At 43.2% G+C, this 20458-nt stretch overlaps 1 protein-coding gene across 1 annotated transcript; it reads left to right on the top strand.

Annotated features, from left to right (window-relative positions):
- Positions 1 to 14868: 14868 nt before the first annotated feature.
- Positions 14869 to 19053, top strand: snai1b (snail family zinc finger 1b). The gene is made up of 3 exons (XM_064956016.1): positions 14869 to 15248; positions 16343 to 16867; positions 17360 to 19053. Exons 1-3 carry the CDS (start codon positions 15173 to 15175, stop codon positions 17539 to 17541), a joined length of 783 nt encoding a protein of 260 aa, XP_064812088.1. The 5' UTR covers positions 14869 to 15172; the 3' UTR covers positions 17542 to 19053.
- The last annotated feature ends 1405 nt before the right edge of the window (positions 19054 to 20458 follow it).

The following is a 20458-nucleotide window of genomic DNA, read 5'->3' as shown; positions in this document are numbered from 1 at the left end:
TGCCTGGAGGTGACAGAATTCCCTCCCTCATGTGCCCCCCTTGGCACAGCTATGACAACATAACCAATAAAAACGGGTCCCAACTACTGCAGCTCTATCGCATACTGGGTATGTACATAGTCAATCGTAGGCTTTGAGGGGACTCCTATGGTAGGTACACCTATAGCTCATCTCTTGGCAGTAGTACTGTAGAGTACTTTATCACTGACCTCAACCCAGAGTCTCTCAGAGTGTCCACAGTCAGCCCACTGGCACCCCTATCAGATCACAGCAAAATCACAGTCTACTTGAACAGAGCAATACTCAGTCATGGGGCATCAAATCCAAAGGAACTGAGTAATATAAGAAATGCTATAAGTGGAAGGAATGTAGTGTGGAAACCTACCAAAAAACAATTAGGCAACAACAAATTCAATCCCTTTTAGACAACTTCCTGGATAAACTTTCCACTGTAATAGTGAAGGTGTAAACTTGGCAGTAGAACATTTTAACAGTATTTAACCTCTCAGCTTCCCTATCAAATCTGAAAATGTCAAACAGAAAACCGAAGAAAATGAACAACAATGACATGGTTTGATGAAGAATGCAAAAACCTAAAAGGATTTGAGAAACCTGTCCAACCAAAAGAAAACATGAGTCTACGCCTTCACTATGGTGAATCACTAAAACACTGCAGAAATACACTATAGAAAAAGAAGGAACAGCTTGTCAGATATCCACACAATGTAATTTAAGAATCCATAGGCTCTAACCACTTCTAGGAAAATTGGAAAACACACAAAAAAAAACCAAAGAATTATCTATCCAAAATGGAAATGTATGGGTAAACCACTTCTCCAAGCGCTATAACAAAGAAAAACAGCAAAAACATAAACATGATCAAATACAAATCTTAGAATAAACTATTAAAGACTACCAGAACCCACTGGATTCTCCAATTACCTTGAATGAACTACAGGACAAAATAAAGACCCTCCAACCCAAAAAAGCCTGTGGTGTTGATGGTATCCTCAATGAAATTATAAAATATACAGACAACAAATTCCATTGGCTACACTAAAACTCTTTAACATCATCCTTAGCTCTGGCATCTTCCCCAATATTTGGAAACAAGGACTGATCACCCCAATCCATAAAAGTGGAGAACATTTTGACCCCAATACCTTCCATGAGATATACGTCAAGACCAACCTTGGGAAAATCCTCTGCATTATCATTAACAGCAGACTCGTACATTTCCTCAGTGGAAACAATGTACTGAGCAAATGTCAAATTGTCTTTTTACCTAATTATCATACGACAGACCATGTATTCATCCTGCACACTCTAATTGACAAACAAACAAACCAAAACAAAGGCAAAGACTTCTCATGCTTTGTCAATTTAAAAAAAGACTTTGCTTCAATTTGACATGAGGGTCTGCTATACAAATTGATGGAAAGTGGCATTGGGGGAAAAACATATGACATTATAAAATCCATGTAAACAAAGAACAAGTGTGCGGTTAATATAGGCAAAAAACACACGCATTTCTTCCCACAGGGCCGTGGGGTGAGACAGGGATGCAGCTTAAGCCCCACCCTCTTCAACATATATGTCAACGATTGGTGAGGGTACTAGAAAAGTCTGCAGCACCCGGCCTCACCCTACTAGAAGCTGAAGTCAAACGTCTACTGTTTGCTGATGATCTGGTGCTTCTGTCACCAACCAAGGAGGTCCTACAGCAGCATCTAGATCTTCCACACAGATTCTGCCAGAACCCTGAACCCTGACAGTAAATCTCAGTAAGTTCCAAAATAAGGTCCAGTCGACAGGACCACAAATACAAATTCCATTTAGACACCATTGCACAGGAGCAAATAAAAAACTATACATACAGTTGAAGTCGGAAGTTTACATACACCTTAGCCAAATACATTTAAACTCAGTTTTTCACAATTCCTGACATTTAATCCAAGTAAAAATTCCATGTCTTAGGTCAGTTAGGATCAACACTTTATTTTAAGAATGTGAAATGTCAGAAAGAAGGATTTATTCCAGCTTTTATTTCTTTCATCACATTCCCAGTGGGTCAGAAGTTCACATACACTCAATTAGTATTTGGTAACATTGCCTTTAAATTGTTTAACTTGGGTCAAACGTTTCGGGTAGCCTTCCACAAGCTCCCCAGAATAAGTTGGGTGAATTTGGTCCATTCCTCCTGACAGAGCTGGTGTAACCGAGTCAGGTTTGTAGACCTCCTTGCTCACACATGCTTTTTTCAGTTCTGCCCACAAATTTTCTAGAGGATTGATGTCAGAACTTTGTGATGGCCATTCCAATACCTTGACTTTGTTGTCCTTAAGCCGTTTTGACACAACTTTGGAAGTATGCTTGGGGTCACTGTCCATTTGGAAGACCCATTTACTACAACCCAGCTTTAACTTCTAGAGATTTTTCTTCAATATATGCACATAAATTTCCTTCCTCATGATGCAATCTATTTTGTGAAGTGCACCAATCCCTCCTGCAGCAAAACACCCCCACAACATGATGCTGCCACCCCCATGCTTCACGGTTGGGATGGTGTTCTTCGGCTTGCAAGCATCCCCCTTTTTCCTCCAAACATAACGATGGTCATTATGGCCAAACAGTTCTATTTTTCTTTCATCAGACCAGAGGACATTTCTCCAAAAAGTACGATCTTTGTCCCCATGTGCAGTTGCAAATCGTAGTCTGGCTTTTTTATGGCGGTTTTGGAGCAGTGGCTTCTTCCTGCTGGGTGGCCTTTCAGGTTATGTCGATATAGGACTAATTTTACTGTAGATATAGATACTTTTGTACCTGTTTCCTCCAGCATCTTCACAAGGTCATTTGCTGTTGTTCTGGGATTGATTTGCAATTTTTGCACCAAAGTACGTTCATCTCTAGGATACAGAACACTTCTCCTTCCTGAGCGGTATGATGGCTGCGTGGTCCCATGGTGTTTATACTTGTATACTATTGTTTGTACAGATGAACGTGGTACCTTCAGGCGTTTGGAAATTGCTCCCAAGGATGAACCAGACTTATGGAGGTCTACAATTGTTTTCTGAGAACTTGGCTGATTTCTTTTGATTTTCCCATAATGTCAAGCAAAGAGGTACTGCGTTTGAAGGTAGGCCTTGAAATACATCCACAGGTACACCTCCAGTTGACTCAAATGATGTTAATTAGCCTAACAGAAGCTTCTAAAGCCATGGCGATTTTTATGAATTGTTCAGCAGTCTTATGGTAAAATACCAAATAATGCATGCAGAGCATAATTAGGCCGATACCCGCTAACGACCAAAATCCAGAATAGAGCCGTTAAATTCTACAACCACCTTAAAGGAAGCAATTCCCAAACCTTCCATAACAAAGCCATCACCTACAGAGAAATTAACCTGGAGAAGAGTCCCCTAAGCAAGCTGGTCCTGGGGCTCTGTTCACAAACATACCCCACAGAGTGACAGGACAGCAGCACAATTAGACCCAACCAAACCATGAGAAAACAAAAAGATAATTACTTGACACATTGGAAAGAATGACCAAAAAAATGAGCAAACTAAGAATAATATTTGGCCCTAAACAGACAGTGCACAGTGGCAGAATACCTGACCAGTGTGACTGACCCAAACTTAAGGAAAGCTTTGACCATGTACAGACTCAGTGAGCATAGCAACTGGAGGCAGACCTGGCTCTCAAGATAAGACAGGCTATGTGCACACTGCCCACAAAATGAGGTGGAAACTGAGCTGCACTTCCTAACCTCCTGCCAAATGTATGACCATATTAGAGAAACATATTTCCCTCAGATTACAAAGATCCACAAAGAATTTGAAAAACAAACCCAATTTTGATTAACTCCCATGTCTACTGGGTGAAATATCACAGTGTGCCATCACAGCAGCAAGATTTGTGTACTGTTGCCACAAGTTAAGGGTAACGAGCGAAGGACAAACACCATTGTAAATACAACCCATATTTATGTTTATTTATTTTCCCTTTGGTACTTGAACCATTTGCACATTGTTACAACACTGTATATAGACATAATATGACCTTTGTAATGTTTTTATTCTTTTGGAGTGTTATGTTTACTGTTCATTTTTATTGTTTATTGCTTTGGCAATGTTAACATATGTTTCCCATGCCTATAAAGCCCCTTGAATTGAATTGGAGGGAGGGAGGGAGGGAGAGAGAGAGAGAGAGACAGAGAGCAAACAGACAAACAAACAGAAGACAAATCCAACTCAGCCTCCTGTACTAACCTTATGTTCTTGATAATATTGCCTCCCTCCTGGTGAGAGGGCGTAGTTACACATCTTGCTGCAGAGGTTGTACTCCAGACTGATATTATCAGAGGAGAGACAGGCAGAAGAAGCAGAACAGCCAGAAGAGGGCGATCAGCCACAGAGTCCTTTCTCTGGTCACCACCAGGTTCCTATGCAGGGGTTTCAGCACCGTTACACCCCTCTCCACTGACAGCAGGAAGATGGTGGTCACTGAAACTAACATACACCCAGCGAATATGGGTCCTATCAGGAAACAGGGACAAAACCCCTGTGGCTGTGGTTCTGTGGACGGGAACCAGCCAGGGATCACAGAATGACAGAACAAATGAAGAAAAGAACATCAGACTGGTTAATAGAACATCGGCATGTTGGACCAATAGTATATCAGAACATTAGAACATGATATGACCTGAATCAGAATGTTAGTAGACTTACACACTTTCTCTTCCCGTCAGTGGGGCCTGTATCTCTGTGTGGATGGAGTAGGGGATGAGCAGTACCCCCACTGCTAGGTCCTCTGTAGCCCGAGAGGCCTACAGGTACCCCTGGGGGGTCCGGAAACGGTGGGAGCCCAGGAAGATGGTAAGACTGACCGCGTTACACAACGTTATTGCAACGGACAGAAGTAACATAAAGGAGACGTTGAGAACCTGACCGAAATCTGTTTACGAACCTAGAACAATTATGGTTGAAGGTTTCCATGGTTTCCAAGTCCTCCATATTAGAAGATATTTTAGGATAAATGAGGAAGTGAATAAAGGAGTAAGTGGATCAACAAGCGAATAGATAATATAAAGTCTTCATCTATGAACAGATGTTCTCTGTCAATGTCATCCTCTGTGTCTGTTTGTACATCACAGTAGAGCAACACACGGGTCTGCAATAAAGAATTAAATGGTAGAAATAATACACCACTTACTGATGCAAAATTGGTTCTCAATTGACTTACCTGTTTAAATAATGGTACTACTTTTCTCCTCAGTGATATGAGTGCAAAACAACATGTTTTATGCTGAGCTAAATGCAGTGGCAAATATGGATTAGCAATAACCAATAATCAAAGCACGAAAAAACAACAATATTTTCTATAGAGAGAATAATAAGTGTTTGCTTTCTGACTGACTGACCCAAACCCTGCGGCTCTGTACAAAGCTTTTCCAGGATGTGCCCACATCCATATTATTACGGTGAGATGCCTAGAAGGACACACGCACACTGTCCTTAGTCCACCCCCATAGCCATGCAGATCAGTTGTTACCATGACAGTACATAAGTGTGATCCATGATGTCTGTAGTTCTCTCACTGTCAGTCTGTCTTTCTCTCTCTCTCTCTTTCTTTATCTTTATCTCACACACACACACACACACACACACACGTAACGGAGGTGAAATGGCTAGCTTAGTTAGCGGTGCGCGCTAAGTAGTGTTTCAATCAGTGACATCACTTGCTCTGAGACCTTGAAGTAGTAGTTCCCCTTGCTCTGCAAGGGCTGTGGCTTTTGTGGAGTGATGGGTAACGATGCTTCGTGGGTGACTGTTGTTGATGTGTGCAGAGGGTCCCTGGTTCGCGCCCGGGTATGGGCGAGGGGACGGTCTAAAGATATACTGTTACACACACACACTGTATTTTTGTGTTTGTTCCCAGCAAAATATACCAGACCATTCTGGAGTGATACTAGACACTACGTCAAGAATTGAGTGAGTGAGTGAGTGAGTGAGTGAGTGAGTGAGTGAGTGAGTGAGTGAGTGAGTGAGTGAGTGAGTGAGTGAGTGAGTGGTGTACAAAGTCATTCACATGCAGATTGGATCTCCTTACACAAATACAATAGATGGATGTTGCCTTGTGCTGTGTTGCTGAAATACCTCTTCCACTGTTTTTAAAAAAATGTATCAACTGGTATATTTCATTTGTTTGTCATCATGTAACAGTGGCATGTTATTCTCTGTAAGAAATGCATTCCTGTCGTTTTCACCTCGGTGTCTGCTTGCTCTGTCTGTGTTGACGTTGTGGTGATTTTCCTGAACATATTAGAAATAAGCACATTACATATAGGATGAGGCTTTAGAAAATGTGGAAAAACTTCAAGTGTGTCTCAATCAAATAGCATTTTATTTGCCTGGGGCGGCAGGTAGCCTAGTGGTTAGAGCGTTGAGCCAGTAACCGAAATGTTGCTAGATTGAATCTCGGAGCTGACAAGGTAAAAATCTGTTGTTCTGCCCCTGAGTTAACCCACTGTTCCTAGGCAGTCATTGTAAATAACAATTGGACTTGCCTATTTAAATAAAAATAGAATAAAAAATAAAATAAAAAATACAACAGATGTAGACCTTTACCGTGAATTGGTCAACTGTTTGTGAAACAAACTCAGACACCCAAAACTATTCCAGTATGCTGCTAGAGGTACAGAGGGTGACAGAGCCCCCAAATCACTTTCCTGCTGTTTCCCATTCTATCCATCCTAAAAGGTGACCCTCTCTCCTCACACACATGCATGCAAACACATACTACAGTTTAACCCCATGGGGAACAGTGAAGTGACACACAGGTAATGAGCTTAGTTTGAGTAGGGGTGCTAAAAGACTAATCCACTGACTGCAGTGGTGATTTAGGGCTGCCTGCCGAGTGAGTGTGTCCATATGGTTCGTCTTTACATTCCTCAAAGACACCTTATCTCCCCCTGCTAGGTCAGCAAGCCCCGGAACACCAGGCAGCTCAGCTCTCTCTCTGTGTGTCTCTCTCAGTGTGTCTCTCTCAGTGTGTGTCTCTCTCAGTGTGTCTCTCTCTCTCTCTCTCTCTCTCTCTCTCCAATTTCAATTCCAATTGAAGGGCTTTATTGGCATGGGAACCATATATTTACATTGCCAAACCAAGTGAAATAGATAATAAACAAAAGTTAAATAACCAATACAAATTTAACAGTAAACATTATACTCACAAAAGTTCCAAAAGAATAAAGACATTTTAAATGTCATAATATGTCTATGTACAGTGTTGTAGTGAAAATAAATAAGCATAAATATGGGTTGTATTTACAATGTGTTATGTACTTGAGTGAAGACCCAAAAGCGGTTTTAACAGAAAACAGAGTTCTTTAATGAAAAACAGGAATGGCATAAATCCTCTTCCAACGTAGTCAATGGAACAAAAGAACGTAGTATAATGCAGGATGCACCTGCCAGGCAGACTCCGACAGGATAGGACAAGGTGGAAGCAAACGGGACGACAGCTTGCTTCTGGCATCAAAAACACAAACAAGAATCAGACACTGAAAGTAGCAGGAACAGAGAGAGAAATAGAGACCTAATCAGAGGGGGAAGAGAGAACAGGTGGGAAAGAGTGGATGAGCTAGTTAGGGGAGATGTAGAACAGCTGAAGAATGAGAGACAGAGAAGGTAACCTAAAAAGACCAGCAGAGAGAGACAGAGTGAAGAGAAAGGACAGGAACAGACATAACAAGACATGACACAATGTTGTTTATTCTTCACTGGTTTCCCCCCCACACACACACACACACACACACACACACACACACACACACACACACACACACACACACACACACACAGACACACACCATACGGCAGGAAGGCATCGGAATGGCTCTACTCTACAACACAATACAAAGGTGGGTGGTAACGACCGAATCATCAACACTCTAATCAGGGTGGATAGGCCCCTCATGATCAACCCCCTACACTTCTACACAGACCACGGAGGCGCTGTCCTATAAGCGTTACCTTTGGAATACGTTAGCGTTTCAAGAAAAATGTTATTGAAGTCAATTTTTTTCCCCATGCAAATATTGAACGTACTATTGACTACTTATAGGTGTGCATATAGTCCAAACTACATTTCAGTATATTGCATTTTGATTTGCATTGGATATGAATGCTTCAGTCAATGCAAGCATTCATGACAGTCCAAAGCTATTACGTTCATCAGGAGTTGCCATAGATTAGCTTCAAGCTAAAAGCTGGTTTACCATATCTGTTGTTCATTACCCCCAAATCATTTCTGATCAAAGAAATAGAGCTATTGCCATGTTAACATGTGATTGGAAATGCATGTCTTTAAATGCAAAACACAGAAAGTCAGACTTTTAACATGCTAATAGGAACATTCACATTGCAGGGCTATTACTGTAGCTGAACAATGGACTAAAACAGCACTTTAGAGCACACTGATTAAAGATTAACAAAAAAGGTATAGACAAAAAAAACACTACATGGAAATACAGTGAGTGTATAAAACATTAGGAACACCTTCCTAATATTAAATTGCACTCCCTTTTGGCCTCAGAACAGCCTCAATTTACTGGGGCATGGACTTTACAAGGTGTCGAAAGCGTTCCACAGGGATGCTTGCTTATGTTGACTCCAATGTTCCCCACAGTTGTGTCAACTGGCTGGATGTCCTTTGGGTGTTGAACCATTCTTGATACACAAGGGAAACTGTTGAGTGTGGAAAAACCCAGCAGTGTTGCAGTTCTTGACACATTCAAACCGGTGCGCCTGGCACCCACTACCATGCCTCGTTTTAAATGTGCCTTGCCCATTCACCCTCTGAATGGCACACATACAGTGGGGCAAAAAAGTAACTCATAATTTGCAAATAAATAAATTAAAAATCCTACAATGTGATTTTCTGGATTTTTTTTTCTAACTTTGTCTGTCATCGTTGAAGTGTACCTATGATGAAAATTACAGGCCTCTCTCATCTTTTTAATTGGGAGAACGTGCACAATTGGTGGCTGACTAAATACTTTTTGCCCCACTGTACACAATGTATTTCTCAATTGTCTCAAGGCTTGGACATATTTCTTTAACCTGGATCCTCCCCTTCATCTACACTGATTTAAGTGGATTTAACAGGTGACATCAATAAGGGATCATAGCTTTCACCTAGATTCACCTGGTCAGTCTATGTCATGGAAAGAGCAGGTGTTCCTAATGTTTTTTACACTCAATGCATAGTCATATGTCTGTCTGTCATGTCAGCTCTGCATAAGGGGGGGGGGGCATATTATTATTATATTGTAAAAGAAAATGAGTGGACATTTTAATTGAAAACCCTGATCTCATTGTGCCCTCTCTAAGAACCCAATGTAGGTACCCTATTTGACTTATTCATGGAAAATAACAAGTTCATCTTGTTTTGTTGTGCATCTGTATGACTCTCTAGATTCTAGGTTGCATCAAGGTTGATGATTGGTTGTTTGTTAGACCGGAACGTTAGTAATAAGATCCAATCCGTGGAGCATCACGATCACCATCTGTTGGAGTTTCTTTTCAATTTAATACACAATTTTTCTCCATACATCCTAATCTTTTAAACATAATGGTGCCCACTGCAATCAGTCAGGCATCAACTGCAACAAGGAGGCCTGACTGTGGATGTTCATAATGATTGGTCATGTATTTAGTGTTTTAGTGTCTTGTACAGTGAGAAGGCATACCAGGAGTAGCTCTCTCTGTTTCCTCTCGATCCCTCTGTTTTGCCTTCGTTCCCTATCTACACTGAACAAAAATATAAACACAACATGTAAAGTGCTGGTCTCATGTTTCATGAGCTGAAATAAAAAAAAATCCCTGAAATGTTTCACACACAAAAAGCGTATTTCTCTCAAATTTGGTGCATAAATTTGTTTATATCCCTGTTTGTGAGCATTCCTCCTTTGCCAAGATAATCCATCCACCTGACAGGTGTGACATATCAAAAACTAATTAAACAGCATGATCATTACACAGGTGCACCTTGTGCTGGGGACAACAAAAGGCCACTTTAAAAATGTGCAGTTTTACAACACAATGTCACAGACGTCTTACATTTCAAGGGAGTGTGCAATTGGCATGCTGACTACAGGAATGTCCTTAAGCTGCCTCCAACGTCATTTCAGAGAATTTGGCAGTTGAATATGGCATTGATAGAGAAGAGAGGATGAAGAGAGGATGAAGAGAGACTGAAGAGAAGCTGAAGAGAGACTGAAGAGAAGCTGAAGAGAGACTAAAGAGTTGATGAAGAGAGGCTGAAGAAAGGCTGAAGAGAGGATGAAGAGAGGCTGAAGAAAGGCTGAAGAAAGGATGAAGAGAGGATGAAGAGAGGATGAAGAGAGGATGAAGAGAGGATGAAGAGAGGATGAAGAGAGGATGAAGAGAGGCTGAAGAGAGGATGAAGAGAGGCTGAAGAAAGGATGAAGAGAGGATGAAGAGAGGATGAAGAGAGGCTGAAGAAAGGATGAAGAGAGGATGAAGAGAGGATGAAGAGAGGATGAAGAGAGGCTGAAGAGAGGATGAAGAGAGGATGAAGAGAGGATGAAGAGAGGCTGAAGAGAGGATGAAGAGAGGCTGAAGAGAGGATGAAGAGAGACTGAAGAGAGGATGAAGAGAGGCTGAAGAAAGGCTGAAGAGAGGATGAAGAGAGGCTGAAGAGAGGATGAAGAGAGGATGAAGAGAGGATGAAGAGAGGATGAAGAGAGGCTGAAGAAAGGATGAAGAGAGGATGAAGAGAGGATGAAGAGAGGCTGAAGAAAGGATGAAGAGAGGATGAAGAGAGGATGAAGAGAGGATGAAGAGAGGCTGAAGAGAGGATGAAGAGAGGATGAAGAGAGGCTGAAGAAAGGCTGAAGAAAGGCTGAAGAAAGGATGAAGAGAGGATGAAGAGAGGATGAAGAGAGGATGAAGAGAGGATGAAGAGAGGATGAAGAGAGGATGAAGAGAGGCTGAAGAGAGGATGAAGAGAGGCTGAAGAAAGGATGAAGAGAGGATGAAGAGAGGATGAAGAGAGGCTGAAGAAAGGATGAAGAGAGGATGAAGAGAGGATGAAGAGAGGATGAAGAGAGGCTGAAGAGAGGATGAAGAGAGGATGAAGAGAGGATGAAGAGAGGCTGAAGAGAGGATGAAGAGAGACTGAAGAGAGGATGAAGAGAGGCTGAAGAAAAGCTGAAAAGAGGATGAAGAGAGGATGAAGAGAGGCTGAAGAGAGGATGAAGAGAGGCTGAAGAGAGGATGAAGAGAGACTGAAGAGAGGATGAAGAGAGGCTGAAGAAAGGCTGAAGAGAGGATGAAGAGAGGCTGAAGAGAGGATGAAGAGAGGATGAAGAGAGGCTGAAGAGAGGATGAAGAGAGACTGAAGAGAGGATGAAGAGAGGCTGAAGAAAAGCTGAAAAGAGGATGAAGAGAGGATGAAGAGAGGCTGAAGAGAGGATGAAGAGAGGATGAAGAGAGGATGAAGAGAGGATAAAGAGAGGATGAAGAGAGGCTGAAGAGAGGATGAAGAGAGGCTGAAGAAAAGCTGAAAAGAGGATGAAGAGAGGATGAAGAGAGGCTGAAGAAAGGCTGAAGAGAGGCTGAAGAGAGGCTGAAGAGAGGATGAAGAGAGGATGAAGAGAGGATGAAGAGAGGCTGAAGAAAAGCTGAAAAGAGGATGAAGAGAGGATGAAGAGAGGCTGAAGAGAGGATGAAGAGAGGATGAAGAGAGGCTGAAGAAAAGCTGAAAAGAGGATGAAGAGAGGATGAAGAGAGGCTGAAGAGAGGCTGAAGAGAGGATGAAGAGTGGATGAAGAGAGGATGAAGAGAGGATGAAGAGAGGCTGAAGAAAGGCTGAAGAGAGGATGAAGAGAGGCTGAAGAAAGGCTGAAGAGAGGCTGAAGAGAGACTGAAGAGAGGATGAAGAGAGGATGAAGAGAGGATGAAGAGAGGCTGAAGAAAAGCTGAAAAGAGGATGAAGAGAGGATGAAGAGAGGCTGAAGAGAGGATGAAGAGAGGATGAAGAGAGGCTGAAGAAAAGCTGAAAAGAGGATGAAGAGAGGATGAAGAGAGGCTGAAGAGAGGATGAAGAGAGGATGAAGAGAGGATGAAGAGAGGATAAAGAGAGGATGAAGAGAGGCTGAAGAGAGGATGAAGAGAGGCTGAAGAAAAGCTGAAAAGAGGATGAAGAGAGGATGAAGAGAGGCTGAAGAAAGGCTGAAGAGAGGCTGAAGAGAGGATGAAGAGAGGCTGAAGAAAGGCTGAAGAGAGGATGAAGAGAGGCTGAAGAAAGGCTGAAGAAAGGATGAAGAGAGGCTGAAGAGAGGATGAAGAGAGGCTGAAGAGAGGCTGAAGAGAGGATGAAGAGAGGCTGAAGAAAGGCTGAAGAGAGGATGAAGAGAGGCTGAAGAAAGGCTGAAGAGAGGCTGAAGAGAGACTGAAGAGAGGATGAAGAGAGGATGAAGAGAGGATGAAGAAAGGCTGAAGAGAGGCTGAAGAGAGAATAAAGAGTGGATGAAGAGAGGCTGATAACCCCCTCAGGCCACAAGTGGAAGACATCTGTTCTTAACTGAGAGCATTTCACATTTAACCTGCTCCTTCTCGCTCTATGTCACCAGGTCAATGTCACCAGGACAACAAGACACAATATTCTGAGCATGTGACAAATACAATACAATTTGATTTAGCAAATAAGTTACCTGCTAATGATGTCAGATTAAAGTAAACAATATAGGCTACCATAAGGATAAAGACCTAAAGGATAAACTCCTAAAAGCAAGATAGTAGAAAGCAAGACACCTCCCCCACCACCACATAGGCTATGCACACACACAAAAACACAAACACACACACTATAGGCCTACAAAGCACCCAAAAGCTCCACCTGAAATACAAACGCGGCAGGGTAGCCTAGTGGTTAGAGCGTTGGACTAGAGTGTTGGACTAGGTTGCAAGTTCAAATCCCCGAGCTGACAAGGTACAAATCTGTCGTTCTGACCCTGAACAGGCAGTTAACCCACTGTTCCTAGGCCGTCATTGAAAATAAGAATTTGTTCTTAACTGACTTGCCTGGTTCAAAAAACCTGAAGTGACCTAAAGTACACTTGATTGACACAAAAGCGCAGCTTCTGTGTGGCACACTTTGGATAATAGTACCTTCACATATGTACCTACAATGGTCATATTTGAATGATGTATAGTTCTACTACTTTCTTGTGTCTACGCTATTAGCTTTTAGAGTGGCCTTGCCCCCATGACCCCCAGTCTGCACGGAGTCGGTGTGAACAAGCGCGCTAACGACGTGTGAACCATCAGGCATGCTGTTGCGGAGACATTCCTGGGTTCTAGAACAATGCCGTCTATAGACAGGTGTACACCCCTCACCCCTTCACTCGGCGCAAGATGGCATATGCCATTTGGCCCCCCTTTCGTTATGTTAAACAGGGCCACTTAGAACCGTTACATTCACGCCTAATGGACAGGGCGACTGGCACCTCAACACCACCAGTTATCTGGTTCTATCCGGCCAAGGTAGCTGTGGATGTCTAACCTACTAACCAACAAGGCCTAAACTACATTGAATTACAGGCCTAATTGTATTTACATGTTTAACTGTTGCCTTGAACAGTTTTTGTTTTACAAAGTTTGACTTACTTAGGCAACACCCTGACACAAACCAATTAAATATATGGCACACAGAAGTGTCAAACAGTGTCTCTGTGTGTAACCTCTTCTGGGGGTTGACCCGGTCAGTGAATTTCATGGCACCTTGGGCACTTTAGCGAGGTTTTACGGCGTCATATTGTTCCTGTCGGCTCGGTTAATTTCCCTCCCGGTCCCACTGCGAACACATGCGAGAGAACAGCGCCTCTTTTCATGCAGTCGGGTGGTTTCCCGCAGAGCTCCTGCAGTGGAGAGCATGAATGAAGAGCACGCTTCTTTGTGTGGAAAGAGGAGAACGGTGCGCTTGTCTGCAGTGCGTTAATACAAATGTCTCCTTGCCTGTGTGTGCGTAAATGCTGCCATTGTACGTAGATAATTCAAGGAGGTTGGAGTCCATTTTTAACCAAAGCACAGTTGACGTGGCATAGGCTATAACACACAGCCCCATACCCCCTCAATGGCTCCGTAAAAACACGCAGTTGTGCAGAATTTACTATATAAAAAGTTGGCCTATATCTGAATTTGTTGTTGAACTAATAGTTCATGATAAGGTGTTCAGTGTCACACATTATAGTTTCGGTGGCTGTGTTGCTTTGTTCCAACAGAGGACGCTCCAGCTTCACTTAGGAGCAATCATCTGAGTAACAGCGTTTATTCTAGGCCCATTTCTATTAGGCAGGCTACATGGAATGTCACCTGAGAGCGTTCAACAAACTCTTGTGGGTTTATAAACGGTGTTTTGAAGATAACATTCTGATTCAATTAGGCCTGTCTATTATTTTTAAATAAATACAATATGTTGAGGGTAATTAGCGATTTTAAAAAATAAGGAAATATATAGGAAACAGTGTATGCATTCTATAATAGTGTTTTAAACGTAATTTCTGCTAAATATTTTTTATTTTTTTGTAGCAAGCCGAATTAGTCATCATCAGTGGCCGTGCGCACCCGTGCAGACAGGTGACAACAGGACATTTATGAATTTGCACAATCTTCTTCGGAATGCGCTTCGTCTGCAATCATTTAGCAATTTTGGATTGTAATGTGAATAGATTCTGGTCTGCAAGCCAAGTGCGTCCATCATCGATCGGGCACCTGCGGTCAGCAAGGATCCTAGTGGCGCGTATTTTGGGGCGGGTGTGTCTTGAGGCGGGGATATCCTTGCCAACCCCCTCTCCCCCCTCAGCTGCTATATCAGGGGACAGACTCCCAGCTCCAACTTATCTTTTATCTGGTGATCGATTGAATCATCATTTTATCAACAACCGCGCCTCTTTGGAAACAAGAAAGTATCTTTGGACTTTTGGAGTGGACAGCTTCTGTGTGCAACATTGAGTGGTGCATAGTGAAGTGTCTTGGAACGCTGTGATTTCTTCCCTGAGAGGTTTGGGAGACGGGCACCACCCTGCAAGGAAAGAGCAGAAGTCATTTTTCATCTGCAAAAACAGAAATATTCCAGGCGTGCAAAGATGCCTCGGTCATTCCTTGTCAAGAAGTATTTCACCAACAAGAGGCCGAATTACAGCGAGTTGGAAAGCCAGAATGGTAAATTGTTTAAATCAAAACGTTTAATTCTGCACAAAGTTGTGAGCTGTTTTTGTTGAAATGACTATGAGAACACATGTATATTTTAATCGAGGTTAGCCTAGATTTTAAGTAGTGTATCCTAACAGCAAGTGCACCCGAAGTGCACCCCATAACGGTTCGATATCATGAATTCACCTTGGTGAGCGCTCAACTAAAAAAATAGACCGTTTTCCGTTGATACATCCTCATGAACCCGTTTAACAGTCGGGATCACGTCCCCTCCAAAGTTTTGGCGATCCGGTGTTAATAAACTGCGGAAATAGCGCTGCTGCAACCTGGACTCAGGAGTAGATGTAACATAGTAAAAGTAAATCCGGGATACTTCAAATAGTATGTTACGTGGACGTCATCATCCATTTCGTATGTATGTTACGAATTTGCGAAATGTATGATAATGTAATGAATTCCAATTTTTTGTTGCCAACATTAGCTTTGGCTAACGTTAGCTAGGTGGCTAATATTAGCTAGGTTTACGGTTAGGTTAAAGGGTTAGGGGAAAGGTGAGCTAACATGCTAAGTAGTTGCAAAATACTAAGTAGTTGCGTCCACCACAACTGACCAACCTACTTTCGTTTTTGCCTTAAGTAACCTTCTGTCTTATAAGTGACCATACCATACCAAGGCTTAACATATTATATTTATTTGAGTTTTCCGGATTTCCATTTACAATATTAAGTCTGGTCTATGAGATGAGATCAAGCTTAATATGCCTATTTGGTGAGGAGCCAGAGAGGCAGATGGACAGTGATGGCTAGTGTGTGAATACGGTTGTGTCAACCTTGGCACCTAGTGTGTAACAAGGTGCACGAGACGCTTAACAGGAAAGGGTTCACATTTTCTATTGGTGCATTTAAGTGTGTGTGTTAAAAGAGGTGTGTCCCATCTCTTTGTGGCCTATGGTGCCTATGGTGAATTGGGAAGTTTGCTCATCGAGTCATATGGTTGGAACAGGACTGCATGGAACACTTGAGTTTGACTGTAACAAGACACTGAGAAGGAAAACAAGTTACCTGTGTAACTAGATTTAACTGACTCTTTCTCACCCCCTCCAGCAGTCATCCCAGAGTGCTATCCTCTTGCTGAGCTCCCGATGAGGGGCAACAGCTCCGTGCTGACCTACTTCCCCACCGCCCTGCTCTTCAACATGGACGCCCTCCCAGCACCCCTCTCCCCCGTGTCCCCTGTCTCCCTCACAGGACCTCTGGACCTCAGCAGCTCCCCCTCCAGTAGCAGTGGGGAGGATGAGGAGGAGGCAGGGCGCACATCAGACCCTCCCAGCCCTGTACCCCCCCACCACATCTACCACTGCCTCCACTGCAGCAAGACCTATAGCAGCCCCTCAGGCCTCTCCAGGCACCAGCTCACCCACTGCCCCAGGGGCAGCGAGATCAGCTCCATACCCAGCGAGGCCTTGCCTCGACCAGCCTTCCACTGCAAAAACTGCCCAAAGGAGTACACCAGCCTGGGGGCTCTGAAGATGCACATCCGTTCACATACCCTGCCCTGCGTCTGCACCACCTGTGGAAAGGCCTTCTCCAGACCCTGGCTGCTCAGAGGACACATCCGCACGCACACTGGTGAGTCTTACCCTCTACATTCTTATGGCACTGGGATTGTTATAGGGGTCTTTACTACACTGTTGGATAGTTGTACACATTGTAATTACATGGTAATAACACTTATTTATTTCACTATTTTTATTGTTTCACTCACTTCTCTTGGACCTGCACTGTTGGAGCTTAAGAATGTCACTGTACCCTGCAATTACATCTGCGACCCTGTGCATGTGACTAATAAACCCCTTTTTCTGTGGGGGTCTGGTAGGTTGACATTTCCAGTTCAAACTGGTTGAAGCTTAGGGATTAGCCAGGCATTGATATTCATTAATGTCCCCTGAGGTGTAAACACATGTTATTGCTCCTTGTGACACTATCTTATCTCTGTGTTTATGCGAGGAAAGAAGTCAATCAAAGGCTTGAGTCAGCAAAGGGGATTGCACATCGTTGATGTTTTGGTTACACAATCTTTATCAAGACAAGTCTCCTAACATCTGTCTCTCTCCCTTTCAGGTGAGCGCCCGTTCTCCTGCCAACACTGTAACCGTGCATTTGCAGATCGCTCCAACCTGCGGGCCCACATGCAAACCCACTCTGAGGTGAAGAAGTACCAGTGTGGTTCCTGCTCTCGCACCTTCAGCCGCATGTCCCTGCTACACAAACACACTGCCTCCGGCTGCTGCCCTGCCTCCTAGACACACACTGACCCAGCGGCTTAGAACGTCTGGCCCACGATGCCACTGTTGATCAATTCCCCATAAGGGATGTTTACTGCGATACAGACTGTAAGTTGCTCTGGGTGAAAGTAGAAACCGACTGTAGTGGGTTGAAAGACCCAGGACCACTCAGACAATGTTTAGAGGGGGATGGATCCCCAAACATCCATCAATTTGGAGGGGTATTAGGCACCCCCATTGAGCAACCTCGTGGCCTGAAGGACAGGGATGGGAGGGTGTTGCCTATAAGTGAACTCTTTTCAATTCCGAAGTGCCTTCCATTTGTAAAAAAACACAAAAAACACTTGACATTTGAAAACAAGTAGTTTTTCATATTGTTGTTATGCATAGAGACTTGATGTTGACTGTGATGCCAATCAAATGAATATGTGTGTGGAGGGAGCAGCTGGACATAGTTAATTCCCAGCATACCCCTCGGTGCCGGCTGGTCCGGGACTGTGACCATAGTGCAGCTGCTGGCGTGTGTGTAGAAAGTGAATGTTGTCTCTCATTGTCCACATACACAGCATACATGTATTGGGACAGGTGTGTGTGTGGACAGCTGTCTGTATGGTGTTCTGTGGAGGCAGGGTACTGCGAGATGTCTTAGCTCTGACCTCAACAGTTGACCCTCATCTCTTCTCCCTCCTCACCCTTCATCCCCTCACCCCTTCTCCCTTATATCCTCTTCCCTTATCTCCTCACCTCCTTCCCATCACAACCTCTTCATCCCTCTGCTTTTACCTCCTTCCTCTCCCTCACACCACACCTCCTAGTCCATCTCTTCCAGACCCTTTCCACTTATCCCTGACTAACCCCCCCCCCCCACCTACCCCCCAAGTTCTCAATATTTTTCCCCTCACCCCTCTAATCCTCACTCTGCACCTGTTCCCCCGTTATACCTCCCCACCACACGCCTCACCTATATAACATTTGCCAGAACCAAGCCATTGGGATTTGTGTGCTTTGATCACAAGTCAGTTGACCATATCAGAATGACCAAAGACAGTCTAAGTCCTATATCCAATAGGTAACCGAACCAAAGGCAGTCTAAGTCCTATATCCAATAGGTAACCGAACCAAAGGCAGTCTAAGTCCTATATCCAATAGGTAACCGAACCAAAGGCAGTCTAAGTCCTATATCCAATAGGTAACCGAACCAAAGGCAGTCTAAGTCCTATATCCAATAGGTAACCGAACCAAAGGCAGTCTAAGTCCTATATCCAATAGGTAACCGAACCAAAGCCATTTGAACCATCTCCGCTTTAACATTTTCAAATCAAACTTTTATAAATGCTTCAAATCATTTTTGGCAAGATTTATTTATGAAGAGTTTGTATGTGCCATCCTTGCCAATTTGTCAGGAACATGATGCTCTACTACAAATAACTTTGTGATTTATCATGAGATGTGTTGCTATGATTCCTAAACCAGCAGAGACGGTCCTTTCCACTGCTTGCCATATGTAAATAAAGCTTTGTCTTAAATCTGTTCTTGGTCTGTTATTGGCAGAGGAGGTTGGTGGCAACTTAATTGGGAGGATGGGCCCATGCTAATGGCTGGTGCAGCACTAGTGGAATGGTATCAAATACATGGTTTCCATTCCTTTTCACTCCGTTCAAATATTATTTTGCAACTATAACTATACATGTATTGTACTGTTGTTACCACATAATTTAACATTTTATTTGTCACACTGGCCCAGCATTGTCCAGGTTAGGGTTTGGCCGGGGTTTGTTCTTCACTGACTTGCCTAGTTAAATAAAGGTTACATTTTTTAAATATATATATAAAAATAAGAATACAATACAAGAATACAAGGTGTAGACCTTACCGTGAAATGCTTACTGACAAGCCCTTAACCAACAATGCAGATATAAGAAAATATTTAGTAAATAAAGCAAAGTAAAAAACAAGTTACACAATAAAGGTTCTTTGTACATGTAGGTAGGGGTACTACATGTTGATATAGTACTTTAGAGGTTCTTTGTACATGTAGGTAGGGGTAATACATGTTGATATAGTACTTTAGAGGTTCTTTGTACATGTAGGTAGGGGTAATACATGTTGATATAGTACTTTAGTTCGTCATTGTATATTGTGTGCTGCTCTATCTCTGTGTCAGTGTGCTGCTCTGTCTCTGTCTGTCTGTATCTCTGTCTAAGCCTCTGTCTGTGTCTCTGTCTCTCTGTGTCTATGTCCCTGTCTGTGTCTCAGTCTGTGTCTCTATCTGTGTCTGTCTCTCTGTGTCTCTGTCTATGTCTTTGTATGTGTCGCTGTCTCTGTCTGTGTCTATGTATCCGGCTGTGTCTCTGTCTGTGTCTCTGTATGTGTCGCTGTCTCTCTGTCTATGTCCCTGTATGTTTCTCTGTCTATGTCTGTGTCTCTGTCTATGTGTCTGTTTCTGTGTCTCTGTCTATGTCCCTGTCTGTGTCTATGTCTGTGTCTCTGTCTATGTGTCTGTCTCTGTCTCTCTGTGTCTCTGTCTGTCCCTGTATGTTTCTCTGGCTATGTCTCTGTCTGTGTCTCTGTCGGTGTCTCTGTCTGTGTCTATGTGTCTGTCTCTGTCTGTATGCAAGTGTGTGTGAGAATGCAGACATGTTTGAGTCCCTGGTGTCGAGGGATGTATGGAACACCTGCACACACCTGCCAGGCTTTCAGCACAGATTACACAGGGCAGTGTGTGTTTGAGCACATACACATGTGTGTGGCTGCTGAGCCAACAACACATGGACAACACATGTTCTGGAGGGGTGCATGAATGGACTGACTGCAGGTGGATAGAGAGAGAGAGAGAGAGAGAGCAGTTTGGATGAGGGAGAAAGAGTGAGAGGTTAAGCATGAAACACACCGAGAATCTCACTGCTGATAAACTGCCTATAGGTACTTGTAACAG

Source organism: Oncorhynchus masou, chromosome 33 (genome assembly GCF_036934945.1).
Source record: "Oncorhynchus masou masou isolate Uvic2021 chromosome 33, UVic_Omas_1.1, whole genome shotgun sequence".
Lineage (NCBI taxonomy): Eukaryota > Metazoa > Chordata > Actinopteri > Salmoniformes > Salmonidae > Oncorhynchus > Oncorhynchus masou.
The sequence above is the reverse complement of the archived record's forward strand: the minus strand, read 5'-3'. Positions and strand labels throughout refer to the sequence as shown.